This window comes from Rhinopithecus bieti, unplaced genomic scaffold (assembly GCF_001698545.2).
Source record: "Rhinopithecus bieti isolate Rb0 unplaced genomic scaffold, ASM169854v2 scaffold_34281, whole genome shotgun sequence".
Lineage (NCBI taxonomy): Eukaryota > Metazoa > Chordata > Mammalia > Primates > Cercopithecidae > Rhinopithecus > Rhinopithecus bieti.
The window spans coordinates 810,149-832,736 of NW_016814762.1; the positions used below are offsets into that span (position 1 = coordinate 810,149).

General features: G+C 57.0%; 3 protein-coding genes across 5 annotated transcripts in view; all 3 read left to right on the forward strand.

Annotated features, from left to right (window-relative positions):
- The window catches only part of SLC12A4 (solute carrier family 12 member 4), a 24,284-nt gene extending 12,856 nt beyond the window's left edge, over positions 1–11,428 (forward strand). For both annotated transcript variants that reach the window (XM_017852198.1, XM_017852199.1), the window contains 19 exons: positions 1,520–1,650; positions 3,848–4,089; positions 4,236–4,450; positions 4,987–5,151; positions 5,231–5,329; positions 5,589–5,646; positions 5,807–5,981; positions 6,371–6,489; positions 7,575–7,673; positions 7,950–8,069; positions 8,316–8,420; positions 8,645–8,813; positions 9,116–9,311; positions 9,420–9,589; positions 9,678–9,809; positions 9,889–9,996; positions 10,207–10,391; positions 10,540–10,673; positions 10,826–11,428. In XM_017852198.1, coding sequence (XP_017707687.1) covers positions 1,520–1,650; positions 3,848–4,089; positions 4,236–4,450; positions 4,987–5,151; positions 5,231–5,329; positions 5,589–5,646; positions 5,807–5,981; positions 6,371–6,489; positions 7,575–7,673; positions 7,950–8,069; positions 8,316–8,420; positions 8,645–8,813; positions 9,116–9,311; positions 9,420–9,589; positions 9,678–9,809; positions 9,889–9,996; positions 10,207–10,391; positions 10,540–10,673; positions 10,826–10,917 — 2,714 coding nt within the window. In that variant the 3' untranslated portion in view covers positions 10,918–11,428. The remainder of the gene's footprint in view (positions 1–1,519; positions 1,651–3,847; positions 4,090–4,235; positions 4,451–4,986; positions 5,152–5,230; positions 5,330–5,588; positions 5,647–5,806; positions 5,982–6,370; positions 6,490–7,574; positions 7,674–7,949; positions 8,070–8,315; positions 8,421–8,644; positions 8,814–9,115; positions 9,312–9,419; positions 9,590–9,677; positions 9,810–9,888; positions 9,997–10,206; positions 10,392–10,539; positions 10,674–10,825) is intronic.
- Positions 11,429–11,637: 209 nt separating this feature from the next.
- LCAT (lecithin-cholesterol acyltransferase) lies at positions 11,638–16,116 on the forward strand. The gene is made up of 6 exons (XM_017852258.1): positions 11,638–11,809; positions 12,548–12,704; positions 12,784–12,899; positions 12,991–13,086; positions 13,170–13,394; positions 15,266–16,116. Exons 1-6 carry the CDS (start codon positions 11,656–11,658, stop codon positions 15,793–15,795), a joined length of 1,278 nt encoding a protein of 425 aa, XP_017707747.1. The 5' UTR covers positions 11,638–11,655; the 3' UTR covers positions 15,796–16,116.
- Positions 16,117–18,184: 2,068 nt separating this feature from the next.
- On the forward strand, positions 18,185–21,354 carry PSMB10 (proteasome 20S subunit beta 10). 2 transcript variants are annotated; one of them, XM_017852265.1, is made up of 8 exons: positions 18,194–19,151; positions 19,362–19,449; positions 19,536–19,633; positions 19,745–19,885; positions 20,150–20,265; positions 20,375–20,433; positions 20,903–21,054; positions 21,180–21,354. In XM_017852265.1, the coding sequence occupies exons 1-8, from the start codon at positions 19,096–19,098 to the stop codon at positions 21,289–21,291; spliced, it is 822 nt and encodes a 273-aa protein (XP_017707754.1). In that variant the 5' UTR covers positions 18,194–19,095; the 3' UTR covers positions 21,292–21,354. The 2 variants fall into 2 exon arrangements, with proteins under 2 accessions (XP_017707753.1, XP_017707754.1); XM_017852264.1 differs by having other exon boundaries at positions 18,185–19,151; positions 20,150–20,433; positions 20,907–21,054; positions 21,180–21,352.
- The last annotated feature ends 1,234 nt before the right edge of the window (positions 21,355–22,588 follow it).

The window sequence follows — 22,588 nt, forward strand, 5'->3', positions numbered from 1 at the left end:
AGCCAGGATGGTCTCGATCTCCTGACCTCGTGATCCGCCTGTCTCGGCCTCCCAAAGTGCTGGGATTACAGGCTTGAACCACCGCGCCTGGCCTATTTTAGTATTTTTTTTGAGATGCAGTCTCTGTTGCCCAGGCTGGAGTGCAAGTGGCACGATCTCAGCTCACTGCAACCTCCGCCTCCTAGGTTCAAGTGATTCTCCTACCTCAGCCTCCCGAGTAGCTGGGATTACAGGCATGTGCCACCATGCTCTGCTAATTTTTGTATTTTTAGTAGAGACGGGGTTTCACCATGTTGGCCAGGCTGGTCTCGAACTCCTGACCTCAAGTCATCTGCCTACCTCGGCCTCCCAAAGTGCTGGGATTACAGACATGAGCCACTGTGCCCAGCTGACTTTTTTTTTTTTTTGAGACAGAGTCTCACTCTGTCGCCTAGGCTGGAGTGAAGTGGCTCACTTCACTCCAATCTCGGCTCACTGCAACCTCTGCCTTCCAGGTTCAGACAATTCTCCTGCCTCAGCCTCCTCAGTAGGTGGGACTACAGGCGCTCACCACCACACCTGGCTAATTTTTTATATTTTAGTAGAGACGGAGTTTCATCGTTGCCCAGGCTGGTCACAAACTTCTGAGCTCAGACAATCCGCCAATCTCAGCCTCCCAAAGTGCTAGGATTACAGGCGTGGGCCACCGCGCCCAGCCTTTTTTTTTAAATGTGTATTTTTTATAATTTCCTTTTTTTAGTAGAGACGGGGTCTTGCATGTTGCCCAGACTGGTCTGGAACCCCTGAGCTCAAGCAATCCACTCACCTCAGCCTCCCAAAATGCTGGGATTATAGGCATGAGCCACCACGCCCAGCCAGATTGACTCTGAAAGAATTTCTTGATCCCTGTTTCCAGATTTTTCACAAGAGACATTGTCTCAGCAGCAGATACAACCAGCCACATGAGATGACTTGTCCCCCTGTGCTTGTCACCCTGGGGCCTAGTCATGACTCTCTGAGTCTTGCAAGGGTGTTAGACTTTGGTAGAAGCACAGATTCAGGGCAGGAGCTGTGGACACTCACCTGGTGGCAGGCCCTGTGCTGGGCCTTAGGGCCAAAAGACTGGATAAGACACAGTCCCTGTCCTGGTCTGGAGGGGTCAGACTAACAAAGGCACAGGCCTCAGGAGGGTGAGGTGGGCTGAGATGGGACACACCCAGCCAGAAGAGGCTGGGGGCTGTGCACAGGACATTGGAGGACAGTGGCCACTCAGCCACTGCTGCAGACTAGAGCTGCTCCCACAAAGCAGTCATTTCCATGTTCCATGCTGGACATTCAAATCAGATGGGGATAGGATTGAATGCCAGCCTGGATGCTTACCCACCGTGCAGCCTTGGGTAGGTTTCCCAGCCCCTCTACTCATCCATAAATGGGAAAAGCTGTCCCTGTCCTTCCGCGTGGTTGTGCAGGCTTGTCACAGGGAGACCCCTTGAAGAAGAACCAGCCTTGACCTGTGCACATTTTCATTTCTCTGCTGCAGCTGGGGGCTCCTATTTCATGATCTCTCGTTCACTGGGGCCAGAATTTGGAGGTGCTGTGGGCCTGTGCTTCTACCTGGGAACGACATTTGCAGCAGCCATGTACATCCTGGGGGCCATCGAGATCTTGCTGGTGAGTCAGGCAAACAGAAGTTCCAGGCCGTTCATCCCCACACCTCTGGCCACCACCTGGGCATTATAAAGTAGAAAGCCTCTTTGAGAGACAAAGACCTTTGCTCAGGCTGGTTTTTCTTTCACTTCCATGCCAGTTTGGGTCAGGCAAGAAAGAGGCCTGGCTGCCTTCACCTCGGCCGTGGATGTTCCGTCCACCTGGGCACCATGGCAGCCATGGCAAGGGTTCCAGGAACTGTTGTATTTAGCTCAGTGACAGATCTTGGTGGTGATGCAGGCTTCCTTCTGGGCTTGTGTGGGCTCTGGCTAGCTCTGTGTCCCCTGGGGCTCTGTGCCAGGGCACTTCAGATCCACCTTCTGCTTGTCCTTCAATCAGGATAAGCAGCCACAGGACCCTGCTGGAGGTTGGTGCCCGCTCCATGAGCCCCATGGGAGCTCTGTCAGCCTCAGCTTCTCATTCCCCAATTAACTGCCGCAGCAGTGGGAGAAGAGGCAAGGAGCTGCGGGAGGCATGGGGTGACAGGTGCCCGCCCCTGGGGATCCAGAGGGTAGGAGGTACGTAGAGGGACTGCCTGGCTACTTTTGCCTCCAGGTCCTCTACCTGCAGCATGGACCCTGCACCTTCTGATTTTGGGGGGCTTTGGTTTGTTTTCATTTTTTATATCCTTTCTACATTCGTTATGTGGGATTTGTCCCTTCTCCTGTTTATGTATTCAGCCATGTCATTATATCTGAATGGACTTCTGGATATTTACTTTATTCTTTGGGTTGTAATCCAATACTATCATTATTTATTTTCTTGCTCAAACTGTTCTACTTTGGCTATTTAGTGATTCAGGTTGGCATCTATGTTTGGATCCTTTTTGTTTGCTTGTTTTTACATAATAGCTTTATTAACATATAATTTACATACCATGCAATTCCCATGCCAATTTACATACCACTGGAAGTGTACAATTCAGTGTTTTATAGTATATTCACAGAGTTGCGCAGTCAATTCTAGAACATTTTCATCATCCCCAGAAACCCCCTTAGCAGTTACTCTCCATTCCCCACCAGCACTGGCAACCAGGAATCTGCTTTCTGCTTCGGGATTTGCTTATTATGGACATTTCATATAAACAGAATCATACAATATGTGGCCTTTTGTGACTGGCTTCTTTTAGGTACTCTTATTTTTTATTTTTTAAATTAATTAATTAATTTATTTATTTTGAGACGGAGTCTCACTCTGTCGCTTAAGCTGGAGTGCAGTGGCGTGATCACAGCTCACTGCAATTTCCACCGCCTGGGTTCAAGCGATTCTCCTGCCTCAGCCTCCCGAGTAGCTGGGATTACAGGCTCACGCCACCATGCCCAGCTAATTTTTTGTGTTTTAGTAGAGATGAGGTTTCACCAAGTTGCCTGGGATTGTCTCGAACTCTTGAGTTCAGGCAATCCTCCCGCCTCGGCCTCTCAGAGTGCTGAGATTACAGGCATGAGCCATTGCGCCCAGCCTATTCATTTGTTTTTTTGAGACAAGGTCTTACTTACTTTGTCGGCCAGACTGGAGTGCAGTGGCGTGATCTCTACTCACTGCAACCATCGCCTCTGAGACTGAAGTGATTCTCCTGCCTCAGCCTCCGGAATAGCTGGGATTACAGGCGTGCACTACTACCACCAGTTTTTGCACCACTAATTTTTGTATTTTTAGTAGAGATGGGGTTTCACCATATTGGCCAGGCTGGTCTCGAACTCCTGACCTCAAGTGATCCACTGCCTCAGCCTCCCAAAGTGCTGGGATTATAGACGTGAACCACAGCGCTGGCCTATTTTTTATTTTTTTGAGATGGAGTCTCCCTCTGTCACCCAGGCTGGAGTGCAATGGTGCAATCTCTGCTCACTGCAGCCTCTGCTTCCTGGATTCAAGTGATTCTCCTGCCTCAGCCTCCAGTAGCTGGGATTACAGGCATGTGCCACCACGCCCGACTAATTTTTGTATTTTTAGTAGAGATGGGGTTTCCCCATGTTAGCCAGGCTAGTCATGAATTCCTGACCTCAAGTGATCCCCCTACCTCGGCCTCCCAAAGTGCTGGGATTACAGGCCTGAGCCACTGCGCCCAGCCTCTTTTAGGTACTCTTAAAAAGAAAACCAAAATGACAAGTTTCACTTTCCAAATAAGAAGATAAAACCCTCCTTATCCATATTCTTGTTTCAGACCTACATTGCCCCACCAGCTGCCATTTTTTACCCATTGGGCGCTCATGACACGTCGAATGCCACTTTGAACAATATGCGTGTGTATGGGACCATTTTCCTGACCTTTATGACCCTGGTGGTGTTTGTGGGGGTCAAGTATGTGAACAAATTTGCCTCGCTCTTCCTGGCCTGTGTGATCATCTCCATCCTCTCCATCTATGCTGGGGGCATCAAGTCTATATTTGACCCTCCCGTGTTTCCGTAAGTAACCCAGGAATTTATCTGGGCATTGCATGGACATCCCTCTCATGTAGCCAGCCTTTGATGCCCTAGATCCCAGAGACTGCAAGGTGAGCACAAGCAGGGGCCTCGGGCTGAGCAGGTGCCAATGCTTCTGTCCCTCACAGGGTATGCATGCTGGGCAACAGGACCCTGTCCCGGGACCAGTTTGACATCTGTGCCAAGACAGCTGTAGTGGACAATGAGACAGTGGCCACCCGGCTATGGAGTTTCTTCTGCCACAGCCCCAACCTTACCACCGACTCCTGCGACCCCTACTTCCTGCTCAACAATGTGACCGAGATCCCTGGCATCCCCGGGGCAGCTGCTGGTGTGCTCCAGGGTGGGTCCTCCCTCCCATCCTCCTGCTCTTGAACCCACAGGCTGAGCAGGGGTGCAGAGCACAGAGCTGTCCTTGTGCGGCCAGCTTGGGAATGGGGGCAGGACTGGCTGCCTTCCCAGCCCAGCAGTGTCCTCCCAGCCTGGCTCCTGGCAGCCGAGTTTGGAGTGAGTGAAGCCTGTCTGGCCAGCGTCCAAGGCCTGCAGCAGCCTGTCTTCCCTAGCCACCAGCCCCTGACACTGCCTGGGGATGTTCCCACAGGATCCATAAAGGCCTTTGTGTGAGGCGGGCAGTGGGGGGCTCTGGGTGATGGTGGTTCAGCCACCTCTGTCTGTTGACTTCTAGCCGAGCAGCTCCTTCCCTGTGGTCAGGGTAGCCCTGTGGTCAGGGTAGCCCTGTGGCTGACACTGCAGTCATTGTGCTGAAGCTGTCTCTTGAGTCCCCAAAACTGCCCTGCATCTGCAGCCTCTGGCTAGGCTGCCCCAAACCGCCCGGGGTAGTGGGGGGCGGCTGTGGTGGTGACACAGCTACCCCTGCAGAAAACCTGTGGAGCGCCTACCTGGAGAAGGGTGACATCGTGGAGAAGCATGGGCTGCCCTCTGCAGATGCCCCGAGCCTGAAAGAGAGCCTGCCCCTGTACGTGGTGGCCGACATCGCCACATCATTCACCGTGCTGGTCGGCATCTTCTTCCCTTCTGTGACAGGTGAGCCCCGCCTGCCTACCCACCCATCCCTGTCCCCAATCCCGGGGAGCCCCTGAGGGAGTCTAATCTGTTTTTGGAGGCATCATGGCTGGCTCAAACCGCTCTGGGGACCTCCGTGATGCCCAGAAGTCCATCCCCGTGGGGACCATTCTGGCCATCATTACAACTTCCCTCGTGTGTATCCTTTCCCAGGCCTGGGGCAGGTTGGGCAGAGGACGGGAGGCGCTTGGCCTGTGCACGTCACCAGCTCACATGCACATACACCCCACACACTCATAGATAGCTCCCCTTCTCACGCACACACACACACACATACACACCATGATAACTCCCAGTCCTTGTTGGTCATGGCTGGGGTGGGGGGCACATGGTCACATGGTCCTGTTCAGGGACAGTGGGGTGGCGGTAGGGCCGAGTTTTCCTTGACGCCACCACAGACTTCAGCAGTGTGGTTCTCTTTGGCGCCTGCATCGAGGGTGTGGTTCTCCGGGACAAGTGAGTGAGCTGGGCCCCTCTCTGTAGCAGCGGCTGGGCTTTGGCTGGCCTTCACACCAGCCCCCAACCCTGTGGGTGGTCCTCAGGCTGCTGGCTACCTTTGGTGGTCTGTGTCGTCCTTCTGGACCCCTGACATTCCTCACTCTGGTGGCCCCTGCAGGTATGGCGATGGCGTCAGCAGGAACTTGGTGGTGGGCACACTGGCCTGGCCTTCACCCTGGGTCATCGTCATCGGCTCCTTCTTTTCAACATGCGGCGCTGGCCTCCAGAGCCTCACGGGGGCACCGCGCCTATTGCAGGCCATTGCCAAGGACAACATCATCCCCTTCCTCCGGGTGAGCCCTTCTGTACTCCCCCATGGCCTGGCTGCTCCCAGGCCCTCGCCCAGCTGGGGAGAGAGATAGGGAACACAGATGCAGTGTGTCCTGTCCTCAGTAGCCCCGGGGCCAGGTGGCCATCCATGAGGAGCTACTGAGAAGTGCCCTGGGCTGACACTGCCCTGGGCCTGGAGCTGCCTGGACCCAGAATCTTCATGGCCTGTTTAGGGCTCATCCAAAGGAGAGAGGCCTGGCGAGGTAGAGTCAGGGAGACTGGTGACACCCACAGGGATAGGCACAGAGGCGGCCTGAGCCCCCAAGGAGGGCCCTGGGGATGAGGGAGGCCAGGCTGGGGTCTGGGGTGTGGAAGGGGGTGACAGGACCAGCTTCCTTCCTGGTGCACACAGGTATTTGGCCACGGGAAGGTGAATGGTGAACCCACATGGGCACTCCTCCTGACAGCACTCATCGCCGAGCTGGGCATCCTCATCGCCTCCCTCGACATGGTGGCCCCCATCCTATCCATGTGAGCTGGGGCTGGGCAGGGCAGGGGGATGTTCTGGGAAAGGGTCCCTGAACCCCAGCATCTCCCCGTGGCTGTGTCTGGTGTTGGGGGCGCAGCTGAGAGATGTGGCAGGCTGCATGGAGAGATGTGGCCTGGCAGGGCTCAGCCCACCCCTGCATTTAGAAGCAAGCCTGGCACCTATGCCAAAGCTATAAAGTGACCAACAGGTCCACACCTCCCTGAGAGAGCCCCCAAAGCAGGTGGCCGGCAGACCTCTCCCCTGGACAGGGCAGCGACCACGTCCTTCATGCCTCCCTGAAGCCACTGCTGCCCCTTCCATCTGTTGTTTTTTTGTTTTGTTTTGTTTTGTTTTGTTTTGAGACGGAGTCTCACTCTGTCACCCAGGCTGGAGTGCAATGGCGTGATCTTGGCTCACTGCAACCTCCGCCTCCTGGGTTCAAGCGATTCTCCTGCCTCGGCCTCCTGAGTAGCTGGGATTACAGACATGCACCACCACGCCCAGCTAATTTTTTGTATTTTTAGTAGAGATGAGGTTTTACCATCTTGACCAGGCTGGTGTCGAATTCCTGACGTCAGATGATCCACCTGCCTCCTTCCTTCCTGTGCTCCCGTCCTCGGCTGCCTTCCCGGAGGGCTGATGCAGCCAGCCCTGCCCATGCCTGGGAGTCCCACACCCACCACAGTGACTCTTAAGTGTCTCTGACTGGGTGCATTCAAATGGTCCGGCTCATCTTGCATCCTCCCCTTCATGCATGGCAGCCCCTCATCCAGCTGGTCACCCAGGCCAGAGGCCTGAATGTGGCCTAGAGTCTCCAGGCACTGAGCTCTTCCTACTGCCCCGTACCACCCTCCAGCTCTGCCCCGTTACTCCCTTTCCTACCTCCTCCGCTGGCGAACCCTTGCCCATCCTCTGCAATCTCCAAGGACTCCTCCACAGTAGTCTCATCACCTCAGGCCATGAAAGTGACAGCAATGAGGTGGAGAAGATCTGGCCAAGCCATGCAGGGCAGGGCCAGTCCCAGCCTGATGTCAGGCCCCCGGCTGCCGAGGAGGCTGCTCTTCACCAACTGTCCCCCGTGCCACAGGTTCTTTCTGATGTGCTACCTGTTCGTGAACCTGGCCTGTGCAGTGCAGACACTCCTGAGGACCCCCAACTGGCGGCCCCGGTTCAAGTACTATCACTGGTGAGCCACGCCTCTGACACGGGAGGCCCTGGGGAGGTCAGGAGCTTCATTCTGGGTGAGGCCTGGGCTTCCCGGGTAGGTAGGTCTTGATGAAACACTGTGGGGAGGGAGATTATGGGGCTGGGGAGGAACTAGACCTGGGTCTCCCACCCAGTGACCTGACCACCCACCTGGGACCTCCCACCTGGGACCTGACAGGGCCGCCAGGGCATGGGCCAGGCTGTGGCCGGGGGCCCTCCTGGTTCTGCCCTGACTCTGTCCTCCTCTCTGGCCCAGGGCACTGTCCTTCCTGGGCATGAGCCTCTGCCTGGCCCTTATGTTTGTCTCCTCCTGGTACTATGCCCTGGTGGCCATGCTCATCGCCGGCATGATCTACAAATACATCGAGTACCAAGGGTGAGTGAGCACTGCCACCTGGCCTCTGCCGGCAGCCTGCACAGCCCTGGGGGGGCCCGGCCGAACAGGCAGGGTGGTCTGACGTTGGGGTGGGCGGGGAGCTAGGCCACCATGGGTGCCAAGACTGGGGACTGTAACTCAGAACTCGGGGTGGTCTTGAGGGGCAGAACCCCTCCACCTCGCATCCACATAGACAGAACCCCCTGGGCAGCACCAGGGGCTCACCAGCTGTGGTGGAATCTGCAGGGCTGAGAAGGAGTGGGGTGATGGGATCCGAGGCCTGTCCCTGAGCGCCGCCCGCTACGCGCTGTTGCGGCTGGAGGAGGGGCCTCCTCATACCAAGAACTGGCGGTGAGTTCCCACCAGACCCTGGCCAGGGCGCAGAGGTTCTCAGGGGTCGCTGTCGGGGTCAGAGGGTCGAGAGGTGTCAGCTCCCCATCCTGGGGCTGCCAGGGGCACCCTCCTGGGCCATGCTACCCAAACCTGCAGGGACCATCACCCAAGAAGGGAAGAAGAGGAGGGGCTCCCTGGAATGGCCGGCCCTGGTCTCAAGCTCCCCCACCCGGCCACTGCAGGCCACAGCTGCTGGTGCTGCTGAAGCTGGACGAGGACCTGCACGTGAAGTACCCACGGCTCCTCACCTTCGCCTCCCAGCTCAAGGCCGGCAAGGGCCTGACCATTGTTGGTTCTGTCATCCAGGGGAGCTTCTTGGAGAGCTATGGCGAGGCCCAGGCCGCCGAGCAGGTACCTGCTTCGGGGGCTGAGAGCTGAGCTAGACTACAGGAGTCTGGGCTGCAGCTGACGGAGGGGAAGGGCCCAATCTTGGCGAGCGTGACCAGCCAGGCAGCCAGCACTGCTGCCACCTGATAGCTGGCACAAGGGGGGCCCGGCAGTCCCATCTTGAAAACTTGGCCTCCGGGTAGGCAGCTTGTTGCCCCCAGGCCCTCCTCCACCCCAAAGTCATTTTGTTCCCAAGGGGCCTTGGGAGGGAGCCCAGAGGCGGGAAGCTGATGGCTTCCCGTTGGCCCTGGGTGTGTTCCACACAGACCATCAAGAACATGATGGAGATTGAGAAGGTGAAGGGTTTCTGCCAGGTGGTGGTGGCCAGCAAGGTGCGGGAGGGGCTGGCCCACCTCATCCAGTCCTGTGGCCTGGGCGGCATGCGGCATAACTCCGTGGTGCTGGGCTGGCCCTACGGCTGGCGACAGAGCGAGGACCCCCGTGCCTGGAAGACCTTCATTGGTGTGTGAGGTCCTGGGGCCTGGGCTGAGCCTGGTGGGCAGGGGTGAAGTGAGGTGGCAGCGGTCGGAGGGCCACAGGCTGGTGGTCAGCCATGCTTGTTCTCCCCAGACACTGTGCGCTGCACTACGGCTGCCCACCTGGCCTTGCTCGTGCCCAAGAACATCGCCTTCTACCCCAGCAACCACGAGCGCTACCTGGAGGGCCACATAGACGTGTGGTGGATCGTGCACGACGGTGGCATGCTTATGCTTCTGCCCTTCCTGCTGCGCCAGCATAAGGTGGGCCGGGGGATGGGTGCAGGTGAGAGGGGCTGGGCCCTCGGAGGAGCGGCTGTGACCAAATGGCCCACCCGGTCCCTTGCCTCAGGTCTGGAGGAAGTGCCGGATGCGCATCTTCACAGTGGCCCAGATGGATGATAATAGCATCCAGATGAAGAAGGACCTGGCCGTCTTCCTGTACCATCTGCGCCTTGAGGCCGAGGTGGAGGTGGTGGAGATGGTGAGCCCCCTGTCCTGCCCTGGTACCGTGGATACCACGTCCCATGCAGCTGGGTCCTCACGGCCTACCCTCTCCCCAGCATAACAGTGACATCTCTGCATACACCTACGAGCGGACGCTGATGATGGAGCAGCGGTCGCAGATGCTGCGGCAGATGAGACTGACCAAGACTGAGCGGGAGCGAGAAGTCAGTGCCCTTTGTGGTTCAGGCCAGGGCGGGCGGCAGGGTCAGGCCTTTGGAGACCGCGTCGGTGGGTGTGGAGGAATCAGAACGACTCACCACAGCCCTACCCAAGCCAGTGCTCATTTCCCGGAGGCAGGGTGGTCACGTTGGGCCAGACAGGCCCCGTCCCCCTTTTCCTATGGGACCAAGGCTACCTCCTGCGATTGTCCCCAGGCCCAGCTGGTCAAGGATCGGCACTCGGCCCTGCGGCTGGAGAGCCTGTACTCGGATGAGGAAGATGAGTCTGCAGTGGGGGCTGACAAGATCCAGATGACATGGACCAGGGACAAGTACATGACTGACACCTGGGACCCCAGCCATGCCCCTGACAATTTCCGGGAGCTGGTGCATATTAAGCCGTGAGTGCAGCAAAAACAGACCCAGTGGCGCTGGAATCTAGGGGTGGAGGTGGGGTGGGGCAGACAAGTGGTGTTAGGTGGACCAGGGGTGGGGACCCTCCTTGCAGGATGGCTCATGGTGACCTGTGATTGGCTACACTACATGTAGGGACCAGTCCAATGTGCGACGCATGCACACCGCTGTGAAGCTCAATGAAGTCATTGTCACGCGCTCCCACGACGCCCGCCTGGTTCTCCTAAACATGCCTGGCCCACCCAAGAACAGCGAGGGCGACGAGAACTGGATCCCTTTGTGGAGGGGCAGCAACTGGGAGGTGGGCAGCGTGGGAGGTCAGGCCAGCGGCTCCTCTCCCAGGCCCCCGGGTGGGTGTGGCCCAGGTGGCCCTGGTTACCCATTGATTCTGTTGCTGCCTCCTTGACTTGAGGCCCTGCAGACATGGAGTTCCTCGAGGTACTGACCGAGGGCCTTGAGCGGGTGCTGTTGGTGCGCGGTGGTGGCCGTGAAGTCATCACCATCTACTCCTGAGCCCAGTGTCATCTTGTGGCCTGGAGTCGAGGTCTTGGCCAGGACATCACAAGCTGTGGTCTGGGGTAACAGCCTCTTCCCAGCACCCACTTGCCAGCCCTGCTTGCCTGGCCCTGTCCTGGACCCAGCTTTGCTAGGTCTCCTTGGAAACCAGGCCTGGGCCTCAAAATGGAGATGGATCCCAGGTCTTGTGGGACCGTGGGAGGTTTGGGGACTTTACTGTCTAACACCCCAGTAGGCCTGTCCTGGCCAGAGAAGACTGGTTGGGGCTGAGTGGGGTTTGAAGGCAGCTGGCCCAGCCCCGTCCAGGAGCACTATTTATTGCATATTTATTATTTGGATGTCACCATCAGAGATGAAGGGAAGGGTAGCCAGGGAGGGAGTCCAGCCCAGCTGCCTGCAGGAAGATCTGGCTCAGTCAACTATGGGCAGGGCCCCCCACCAAGCTGAGCCGAATGGAGACAGCCGAGCTGAGGCCTGACTTTTTCAATAAAACATTGTGTACTTCTGGGCCTCCTGCTGCTCCGGCTCTGTTTCCCCTGGCGCCAAGAGAAGAAGGCGGAACTGAACCCAGGCCCAGAGCCGGCTCCCTGAGGCTGTGCCCCTTTCCAGCAATCTCTGGCCACAACCCCCACTGGCCAGGCCGTCCCTCCCACTGACCCTAGGGCCCCTCCCACTCCCACACCAGATAAGGCCAGCCCAGTGCTGCTTCCTCTGGCAGTAGGCACCAGGGCTGGAATGGGGCTGCCCGGCTCCCCATGGCAGTGGGTGCCGCTGCTGCTGGGGCTGCTGCTCCCTCCTGCCGCCCCCTTCTGGCTCCTCAATGTGCTCTTCCCCCCGCACACCACGCCCAAGGCTGAGCTCAGTAACCACACACGGCCCGTCATCCTCGGTAAGCCCCCACCAGGCCCCTGATGCAAAATGCCATACTCTGGGGAGCCTGGGCCCCAGCCCTTGGCAGCTGACCCGGCCAAAACCCTTCTGCCCTGCATAAGCCTCTGTGTAAGTACCTGCCTTGGTGTGGGGAGGGGCCAAAAGCTTGTCCCATAGAGGAATGACCTCCCTTCTCCCCGCCGCCCGACACTGTGTCTCTCAGTTGCCTACCCCGGGGGGCAGAGTGGGGGACAGGATGTGCCTGAGGTCTTGGCTGGGGCATCACAAGCTGTGGTCAGCCACAGCCACACCAGACTCTGGGCCAAGCCCCACCACTCCTTCCTTGGCCCCCACCCACCAAGGACAAGATGCCCAGCCCAGGACCGGTGAGCAGGAGAGGCCCATCCATGCCCGGCCCCTATTAAGCCCAGCCCCCCTGCCCCTAGACCTATCTGTTCCCACCCTGGACTTTGGCAATAAAGGAGCGCCAGGCTGGGTGTTTGCTCTGCAGAGGCAGGGGTCAGCGGCCTTGGCCTCAGCACCTCAGCACCTTCCCTTCCTCAGGGAAGCCTGGGCTTTGGCTACTGGGGGGACAGCGGGGAGAGGGGGTGTGAGCAGGGGAGGGTAAATGTGCTTTGTACCTAGGGTTGAGGGTGTGGGAGGCTGGGGGTGGGTCTGGTCACTGCAGCATCTGGGGTGACTGGGGTAAGGGTCATGGGGGTAATCCAGAGTCCAGAGTGAGGGCCGCTGCTCACAGTGCCCGGCTGCCTGGGGAATCAGCTAGAAGCCAAGCTGGACAAACCAGATGTGGTGAACTGGATGTGCTACCGCAAGACAGAGGACTTCTTCACCATCTGGCTGGATCTCAACATGTTCCTACCCCTCGGGGTAGACTGCTGGATCGATAACACCAGGTACAGCCATGTGCTTTGCCCCAGCCCCGACACACTGCCCCTTGGCTATTGGCTGCTAAGTGGCACCCCCGCCCTGCAGGGTCGTCTACAACCGGAGCTCTGGGCTTGTGTCCAACGCCCCTGGTGTCCAGATCCGTGTCCCCGGCTTTGGCAAGACCTACTCTGTGGAGTACCTGGACAGCAGCAAGCTGGCAGGTTTGTGTCAGAGGGCAGGGCTGGGGCTCCAGGCTGGGGTGCTGGCCCACAGCAGGCATGGCCCAGCCCCCAGTGCTGCTGCTCCCGACAGGGTACCTGCACACACTGGTGCAGAACCTGGTCAACAACGGCTACGTGCGGGACGAGACTGTGCGTGCCGCCCCCTATGACTGGCGGCTGGAGCCCGGTGAGTGTCTTTACGGATGACCAGCTTGGGGTGGGGCAGGTGCCCCGGACCCCAACTGCCCTGACCCCTTCCACCCACTGCAGGCCAGCAGGAGGAGTACTACCGCAAGCTCACAGGGCTGGTGGAGGAGATGCACGCTGCCTATGGGAAGCCTGTCTTCCTCATTGGCCACAGCCTTGGCTGTCTACACTTGCTCTATTTCCTGCTGCGCCAGCCCCAGGCCTGGAAGGACCGCTTCATCGATGGCTTCATCTCTCTTGGGGCTCCCTGGGGCGGCTCCATCAAGCCCATGCTGGTCTTGGCCTCAGGTGAGAAGGCCTCGACCACTTAGGCCCAGCGATGGGTGAGACGAAGCTGATCCTGGGCCTGCCTTCATTGCGGCTCCTGCTCACAGTGGCCTCTGGGGGTGCCATCTACCACCCCTGGGCAGGCATGCTCGCTGTCACTGGCCTCCAGAGCAGTGACCCTGGCCTGAGCAATTAGGGTGGCTCCTTCCAGAGTCTGTGTCAGTGATGGCAAAGGGGCAGTGAAAACAGAAAGTGAACCCCAGCTATCTGCCCCCAGGTTTGTTCCTTGTAGCCCCAGAGCCTGCCTACCCAACCCTTGCCTGCCTTCCGCTTGCTCGCAGGAGCGCCTTTGCCGAGGGATGTGCTTTACTGAGGATGGGTCTGCCAGAGCTAGGGCCAGACCCCCCGGAGCCCTGCCTGCCCTTCCCTAGGGAGTGGCACCAGGGCCCAGCACTGACACGGCTACCACCTACTCCCCACCCCCTGTACCCTGGGAGCTGGTCTGGAGAGAGAAACACTCATCAGACACCACCAATAAATGCCAAACAGACACCATCTTGTTTCCCCCTTTCTGGAGCACAACTCTGTGGCCCCCAGTGCAGCACAAGCCACACAAGGAGCAGAGAGACACATGCCCAAGGGAAGACAGCCAGCACCGCCCCCGCCATCCCCACACATCCGGGGCCTCACCCACCATCCCCACACACCCTGGTCCTCAGGAAGCCCCACCTACATTTTTTTTTTTTTTTTTTTTTTGAGACAGGGTCTCACTCTGTTGCCCAGGCTGGAGTGCAGTGGCACGATCATAGCCGCAGCCTCAATATCCCTGGCCCAAGCAACTCTCCTGCCTTAGCCTCCTGGGTAGCTGAGACTATAGGCACGCACCACCACACCTAATTTATTTTTATTTTTTAGTAGAAACAAAGTCTTGCTATGTTGCCCAGGCTGGTCTCAAACTCCTGAGCTTAAGTGATTTCCTGCCTCAGCCTCCCAAAGTGCTGGGATTACAGGCGTGAGCCACTGTGCTGGGCCTTTTACAAAATACTTGTTTGTTTATTTATTTTGAGACGGAGTCTCGCTCTGTTTCCCAGGCTGGAATGCAGTAGTGCAATCTCCGCTCACTGCAACCTCCGCCTCCCAGGTTCAAGTGATTATCTTGCCTCAGCCTCCCTAGTAGCTAGGATCACAGGCATGTGCCACCATGCCTGGCTAATTTTTGTATTTTTAGTAGAGACGGGGCTTCCCCATGTTGGCCAGGCTGGTCTCGAACTCCTGACCTCGAGTCATCTGCCTGCCTCGGCCTCCCAAAGTGCTGGGATTACAGGCATGAGCCAACATACCCGGCCCTATTTATTTTTAGGCTGGGATCTCGTTCTGTCACCCAGGCTACAGTGCAGTGGCATGATCATAGTTCACTGTAACCTTAAATTCCTAGAGTCAAGCAATCTTCCTGCCTTTGCCTTTTGAGTAGCTAAGGACTAGAGGTGCACTCCAGTATGCCCAGCTGATTTTTTTTTTTTTTTTTTTTTTTTTTTTTTTTTTTTTTTTTTTTGTAGAGGGTCTCACTGCATTGCCTAGGCTGGTCTTGGACTCCTGGCCTCAAGTGATCCTCCTGCCTCAGCCTCCCAAAGTGTTGGGATTACAGGAGTGAGCCATGGTACCTGCCCCTGCCCTTCTTTTGAAGCCGTACAGCTCCACCCAACAGCTTCTCACTGAGTAAGCCGACACTGAGCATCATTGAGTATCAGGCCTTCTCAAGCCTGTGGCTTAGAGTCTGTGTCTAGATTGAGCAGGGGGCAAGATTGAGCATCTGGCTGAGCCTACACTCAGCAGGTTGTGGGCCAGGGGTAGCCAGGCCTGGCTCCCTGCCCCACCTTGCTCCCTATCCACAGGCGACAACCAGGGCATCCCCATCATGTCCAGCATCAAGCTGAAAGAGGAGCAGCGCATAACGACTACTTCCCCCTGGATGTTTCCCTCTCGCATGGCTTGGCCTGAGGACCATGTGTTCATTTCCACCCCCAGCTTCAATTACACAGGCCGTGACTTCCAGCGCTTCTTTGCAGACCTGCACTTTGAGGAAGGCTGGTACATGTGGCTGCAGTCACGTGACCTCCTGGCAGGACTCCCAGCGCCTGGCGTGGAAGTATACTGTCTTTATGGCGTGGGCCTGCCCACGCCCCGCACCTACATCTACGACCACGGCTTCCCCTACACGGACCCTGTGGATGTGCTCTATGAGGACGGTGACGACACAGTGGCCACGCGCAGCACTGAGCTCTGTGGCCTCTGGCAGGGCCGCCAGCCACAGCCCGTGCACCTGCTGCCCCTGCGTGGGATACAGCATCTCAACATGGTCTTCCACTCATCACTAGCCACAGGCTCAGTGCTGTGCGGAGTGGGGCAAGATGGGCTCTGCTGAGGCCTGGGACTGAGGTGGGCACCCTAGATGTGCAGCTGTCCACTCTCCTGGTCGAGCTGTTGAGGCAGTGTGCACCATGCCTGCCTCAGTGCTGGGTGTGGGGACTGGAGCTGGCTGCACCCACCAACCCTGTCAGAGGAGTACAGGGAGGGGATGATTTGAGCTGTCCCTCCCAGCTCCCAAAAGGGCAAGTGAGACAGCCTTTTGAGTGCTGGGTGAATGACAGGGCCACAAGAGTTTAGAAGCCAGGCACAGTGGCTCACGCCTGTAATCCCAGCACTTTGGGAGACTGAGCCAAGCGGATCACCTGATCTCAGGAGTTTGAGACCAGCCTGGCCAACGTGGTAGAAACCCCATCTCTACTAAAATATAAAACATTTGCCAGGTGTGGTGGCGCACGCCTGTCGTCCCAGCTACTCTGGAAGCTGAGGCATGAGAATCATTTGAACCTGGGAGGGGGAGGTCACTGTGAGCTGAGATCATGTCATTGCACCCCAGACTGGGCGACAGAGTGAGACTCTCAAAAAAAAAAGAGACTGGGTGTCAAAAAAAAAAAAATTTAGAATTTGAATCTTGGAATGACAACCATTAATCAGATCATTTCACTAATGAAAGTTTAATTACTAATGAAGCTAAATGCTCTGAGGAAAGCTTAGGGAGCACAAGAGGCTGAGTCTTTCGGGTCAGCAAAGGCCTCCCAGAGGAGGCAGTGCCTATACTGAAGTGAGAGGGACAAGAAGAGTAATGGGCCACTGTAAAGACTTGGGTTTGACTTGATTGAGCCCAGGAGTTCGAGACCAGCCTGGGCAATATAGTGAGCCCTCATCTCTACAAAACTTTTTTTTTTTTTTTTTTTTTTTGAGATGGAGTCTCGCTTTGCCGCCGGGCTGGAGTGGCAGTTGGCCGGATCTCAGCTCACTGCAAGCTCCGCCTCCCGGGTTTCACGCCATCTCCTGCCTCAGCCTCCCGAGTAGCTGGGACTACAGGCCCCGCCCGCTCAACCACGCCGGCTAGTTTTTTGTATTATTTAGGTAGAGACGGGGTTTCACATGTTAGCCAGGATAAGTCTTGATCTCCTGACCTCGTTGATCCGCCCGTCTCAGCTCCCAAAGTGCTGGGATTACCAGGCTTGAGCCACCGCGCCCGCCCAAAAAATTTTAATAAAAATTAGGCCGGGCGTGGTGGCTCACGCCTGTAATCCCAGCACTTTGGGAGGCCAAGGCGGGCGGATCACTTGAGGTCGGAAGTTTGGAGACCAAGCCTGACCAACATGGAGAAAACCCGTCTCTACTAAAAATACAAAATTAGGCAGGGGCGCGGTGGCTCGAGCCTGTAATCCCACACTTTGGGAAGGCCGAGACGGGCCGGATCACAGAGGTCAGGAGTTCGAGCCATCCTGGCTACACGGTGAAACCCCGTCTCTACTAAAATACAAAAAACTAGCCGGGCGAGGTGGCGGGCGCCTGTAGTCCCAGCTACTCGGAGGCTGAGGCAGGAGAATAGCAATAAACCTGGGAGGCAGAGTTTGCAGTGAGCCGGGAACCGCCACCTGCACTCCAGCCTGGGCGAACGGAGCCGAGACTCTGTCTCAAAAAAAAAAAAAACAAACAAAATTAGCCAGGCATGGTGGCGCACGCCTGTAAATCCCAGCTACTCAGGAGGCTGAGGCAGGAGAATCGTTTGAACCCGAGAGGTGGAGGTTGTGGTGAGCCAAGATCACCCCATTGCACTCCAGCCTGGGCAACAAGAGCAAAACTCCATCTCAAAAAAAAAAAAAATTTTTTTACATTAGTCAGGCGTCGCCACACCTGTAGTCAAATATTCTAGGGAGGCTGAGGTGGGAGGTTTGCTTGTACCTGGGAGGCAGATGTTGCAGTGAGCCGAGATGGTACCATGGCACTCCAGCCTGCGCAACAGCAAGACCTTGTGTTAAAAAAAAAAAAAAAAGTAAAATAGGCCAGGCACAACCAACCACGGTGGTTCATGTTTGTAAGCCAAGCACTTTGGGAGACTGAGGAGGGTGGATCGCCTGAGCTCAGGAGTTCAAGACCAACCTGGGCAACATGGTGAAACCCCATCTCCACCAAAAAAAAAAAAATACAAAAAGTTAGCCAGGCATGGTGGTGTGTGCCTGTGGTCCCCGCTATTCAGGAGGCTGACGTGGAAGAGTGCTTATGCCTGGGAGGCAGAGGTTCCAGTGAACTGAGATTACACCACTGTACTCCAGCCTGGGCAACAGAGTAAGACCCCGTCTCAAAAAAAAAAAAAAGTAAACCCTTTGGCAGCTGCGTGCTGCTCTTAGGCTCAAACCCAAGTCTTTTTTTCCCCCTTTTGAGATGGGGTCTGTTGCCCAGGCTGGAGTGCAATGGCATGATCCATACTCACTGCAGCCTCGAACTCCCGGGCTTCCAAAGTGCTGGGATTACAGGTGTGAGCCACCAGGCCCAGATTGCTGAAGGGTTTAAACCAGAGAAAGAGTGTGACTAGATTTCCAATTCAGAAAGACCCGCTCTCTGCAGGGTAAGGTGTAGCCTGAGGTGGGGGGCAAGAATCGCAAGGTAATCAGGGAGGCCAGTGCAATGTCCAGGTGGGAGAGGTTGCTAGCTGAGACGAGAAGTGCTAGGAGAAAGATGTGTGCAGACAAGAGGTCACTGGGGAGGTGAAATCACAAGGCTTGGCCATGAGTGGAACCCAGCACCCATGGTGCCCCTCTTTAGAGGGGGAAGATGTCACCTGAGACGGAAGATGGAAAGACCAGGGTCCCTGTGGCTGAGGACTGAGCCTGTGTTTGAGGTTTCGCAGAGGAATGAAGGCAACAAAAGAGGCAAGAGTTGGAAGAAAGGTGACAAGGAACAAAAGTCAGCCATGCCTGATGCTACTGGGTGGCCAGCAACAATGCAGACTTGGCCAAGGCTCTGAGAGCTTTATTATGCTGGGACTGGAGGTCAGAGTTGGGGCTAGGGTAAGAGCAGGGGGCTCAGATGGAGGGGGAAGAGGACCTGAACAATGTCCAGAAGGGAAGAGATTTGAACCTCTATCCAACAGAGGACCCTGTGAGCAGCACAGAGGGCACAGCAAGGGACATCCCCCGGTTCTCCAAATGCTCAGAGCCACGAGTGAAGCCGAAAGTGAAAGACAAGATGCAGAAAACCGCCACGGGCCTTTGAAGGGTAAAGGCGAAAGCGAAAGCAGGAAGGACAGACGTGGAGCCTAGCAGAGGACTTTTTAGTTCCTCACTGGCCCCACTTGTCTGACCGACCCATCCACCCGCGACCCCTAATCCGCTCTGCCTGCCCCAAGATGCTGAAGCCAGCCCTGGAGCCCCGAGGGGGCTTCTCCTTCGAGAACTGCCAAAGGTGAAGCGGGGCTGGGGAGGGGACGATCACTCCTGAGTCACCTCTGCTTGGTCGTGGCCTTTTTTCCTGGCTGGGGGTGGAGGAGGGTGTGTTGGGCGACTTGGGTTCCAGGCTTACCCCGGAAGATGAAGGAGACGGGGACCAAGTTAGGGGAAGCAACAGGGGTACTGGAAGCAGAGCCGAAACCTGGGCGCCCTCCTCCGTTTCTAGAAATGCATCCTTGGAACGCGTCCTCCCGGGGCTCAAGGTCCCTCATGCACGCAAGACCGGGACAACCATCGCGGGCCTTGTGTTCCAAGTGAGCAGCGGAGAGGGACAGGGGAGCTGGAGGGGAGCCGGGACTATCGAGCAGGCACTGAGGCTGCGGTCCCTCCCTCTCCTCAGGACGGAGTCATTCTGGGCGCCGACACGCGAGCCACTAACGATTCGGTCGTGGCGGACAAGAGCTGTGAGAAGATCCACTTCATCGCCCCCAAAATCTAGTGAGACTCCCCAGCCCAGTTCCCTCATGCAAAAGAGAACAGCCCCCTCGTTCCCACTCGGGTCCCGGCACGTGCCAGCCCTGCCCACACCGATCCTCCCTTTTCCCTCAGCTGCTGTGGGGCTGGAGTAGCCGCTGACGCCGAGATGACCACAAGGATGGTGGCGTCCAAGATGGAGCTACACGCGCTATCCACGGGCCGAGAGCCCCGCGTGGCCACGGTCACTCGTGTCCTGTGCCAGACGCTCTTCCGGTGCGGGGGCGGGGCTAACAGGATCCCGGGAGGGGTCGTTGCGGGGGCGGGGCCAATGGAAGGCGGGACAGAAAGGGGGCGGGGCCGCGACGGGCCAGGTGACCGGAAGAGGCCGGCCCAAGAGAAGCTGGGCTATCGGAAAAGGCTATGTCAGTCATCGGGCGCCAGATCACAGGAAGGGGCGGGGATAGCACCTAAGGGCGGGGCATAGAGGGGCGGGGCCTAGGCCCCCGCTTGTTACCGACCCCGCCCATTCTCGAGCAGGTACCGGGGCCACGTGGGTGCATCGCTGATCGTGGGCGGCGTAGACCTGACTGGACCGCAGCTCTACGGCGTGCATCCCCATGGCTCCTACAGCCGTCTGCCCTTCACAGCCCTGGGTGAGCACTTCTGTCCCTTCTCCTCGAACCCTGCCCGTGACCTTGGCCTCACGGTTGTACTCCAAACGGGGTGGCAGCGGTTGACTTCAGATGGTTCTCCTGCCTTCAGGCTCTGGCCAGGGCGAGGCCCTGGCGGTGCTAGAAGACCGGTTCCAGCCGAACATGACGGTGAGCGGCCTCTGTCCCCGACTATGTGGTCGCTGGTGGGATGTGCACCCGGGAGCTGGGGGAGCACAGGACCCTGGCCCGGTGTGGAGGTGGGGGAAGGCTTGGAGGAGGTGACCACTGAAGGGTGAGTGGAGTAAGGGCAGAGAAGTGCGGTCCTGGCACAACACCGTCCAATACCAAAGCCTGGACGGTTGGGAGAAGTCGAAGCTCACAGAGGATCTTTTGGAACCGAGGGCGGAGGGAAGGACCAGTAGGGTCCCACTTATATCAACGTCTGGAGCCTAGATTTTGTTTGGGGTGGGATGGAAGCAGGTGATATTGCCTCAGAGGTGGCTAAGGCTCAGAGGGAGAAACACAGTGGGGATTTGGGGTGCAAGACCAGATTGGGTGAGTGGACAGGCAAGTCCCCAGGCTGTAGCCTAAGTTAACAGCAGAGGGCCCATCAGGCCTCACACACTCATCACCGCAGCTAGAGGCCGCTCAGGGGCTGCTGGTGGAAGCCATCACCGCCGGAATCTTGGGTGACCTGGGCTCCGGGGGCAATGTGGACGCATGTGTAATCACGAAGACGGGTGCCAAGCTGCTGCGGACACTGAGCTCACCCACAGAGCCCGTGAAGAGGTGAGTGCTGGAGATGGGGTACCACAGGGATGTGTGGGGCTGTAGCAGGGGAGATAGAGGGCTGCAAGAAGGGGATGGGCCACATGACAGGCCCATGTTCAGAGGCCGTCCCTCCTCTCTCCCAGGTCTGGCCGCTACCACTTTGTGCCTGGAACCACAGCTGTCCTGACCCAAACCGTGAAGCCACTAACCCTGGAGCTAGTGGAGGAAACTGTGCAGGCTATGGAGGTGGAGTAAAATAGTTTGAGGCTTAGAGCTTGAACAAGGGGGAATAAACCCAGAAAATAACAGTTAAACAGATGGCTGTGTCATTCTTGAGTGGAGTAGGGTGGGCAGGCAGCCAGCAGGGCTCTGTAGCTAAGGCGTCCCTGCAGGGACCATTACTTCCCATAGCTCTAGTGTCTGGCCTAAGAGATGCTCTTCACCCATCACCTCAGGCACCTACAATTCCAGAACCCCAGCCCTGGCCAGCATTGCAAGCTTGATCTCCATCCAAACCTTCCTTCTGACTCCACACCTTGGAGGCTCCCCCACCACTCCACTGCCTTGCTCTTGCCCTGTAGTCCACTGGAGACTTGTAAAACACAGAAGACCCCATGACCCCTCCTAGGGACTTTCCATGGCTCCTCAGTGGCCCAGGACAAAGCTCATACCTTTCAGTAAGGCCTCACTGAGGGCTAAAGTGCTGACAAGAGGAGCCACTCCCTGACTCCAAGGCAAGTTCTCACCAAGCACTTCTCAACCTCACATCTTTACCGGTGACACCCCTCAGATGGCGAGGCATGCCTGCACTGCTCACATGAAGCTTGGCTTCTGTCTGCACATGCTGGGCTTGTGACTCCAAGTTTTCCGGATTAATAAGGCTCACAGGACTCACATGGGGAGAGAGGACACATTTCTCCAACAAAACTTTGCTGGGCCCCTGCTGAGTCTCAGGCCTGGCTGCTGGGTGCCAGCAAGAGCATCCTGCCCTTAGTGAGAACAGATGAACTCCACTGCAGCTTCAGAACTGTCAGGGAGAGTCGGCCCAGGCTTCAGGGAGGGTCTATGCCAGGCTGGACATCCTTGGGCCGCTAACTGCTCCCTGAACCCCAACATTCTATTATGAATGTTTGTAAATGTAACAGAAAAGTAGAGTTGTATATTGAATACCCATACCCTGTCAGGTCACCATAGACCTGATAGTATTTTGTTATATTTGCTTTATCATCTATCCATCTCTCTATCCATTAATTCTTTTTTTTTTTTTTTTTTTTTTGAGACGGAGTCTCGCTCTGTCGCCCAGGCTGGAGTGCAGTGGCCGGATCTCAGCTCACTGCAAGCTCCGCCTCCCGGGTTTATGCCATTCTCTCCTCAGCCTCCCGAGTAGCTGGGACTACAGGCGCCTGCCACCACGCCCGGCTAGTTTTTTGTATTTTTTTTAGTAGAGACGGGGTTTCACCGTGTTAGCCAGGATGGTCTAGATCTCCTGACCTCGTGATCCGCCCGTCTCGGCCTCCCAAAGTGCTGGGATTACAGGCTTGAGCCACCGCGC

Bases quoted from the DNA above. Each gene is read 5' to 3' on its own strand.
- LCAT (XM_017852258.1), top strand. From the start codon at position 11,656: ATGGGGCTGCCCGGCTCCCCATGGCAGTGGGTGCCGCTGCTGCTGGGG. The intron at 12,900-12,990 runs GTTTGTGTCAGA...TGCTCCCGACAG, and splicing joins GGACAGCAGCAAGCTGGCAG to GGTACCTGCACACACTGGTG. The intron at 13,395-15,265 runs GTGAGAAGGCCT...CCCTATCCACAG, and splicing joins CATGCTGGTCTTGGCCTCAG to GCGACAACCAGGGCATCCCC.
- PSMB10 (XM_017852264.1), top strand. From the start codon at position 19,096: ATGCTGAAGCCAGCCCTGGAGCCCCGAGGGGGCTTCTCCTTCGAGAAC. The intron at 19,152-19,361 runs GTGAAGCGGGGC...CTCCGTTTCTAG, and splicing joins TCCTTCGAGAACTGCCAAAG to AAATGCATCCTTGGAACGCG. The intron at 19,634-19,744 runs GTGAGACTCCCC...CTTTTCCCTCAG, and splicing joins TTCATCGCCCCCAAAATCTA to CTGCTGTGGGGCTGGAGTAG.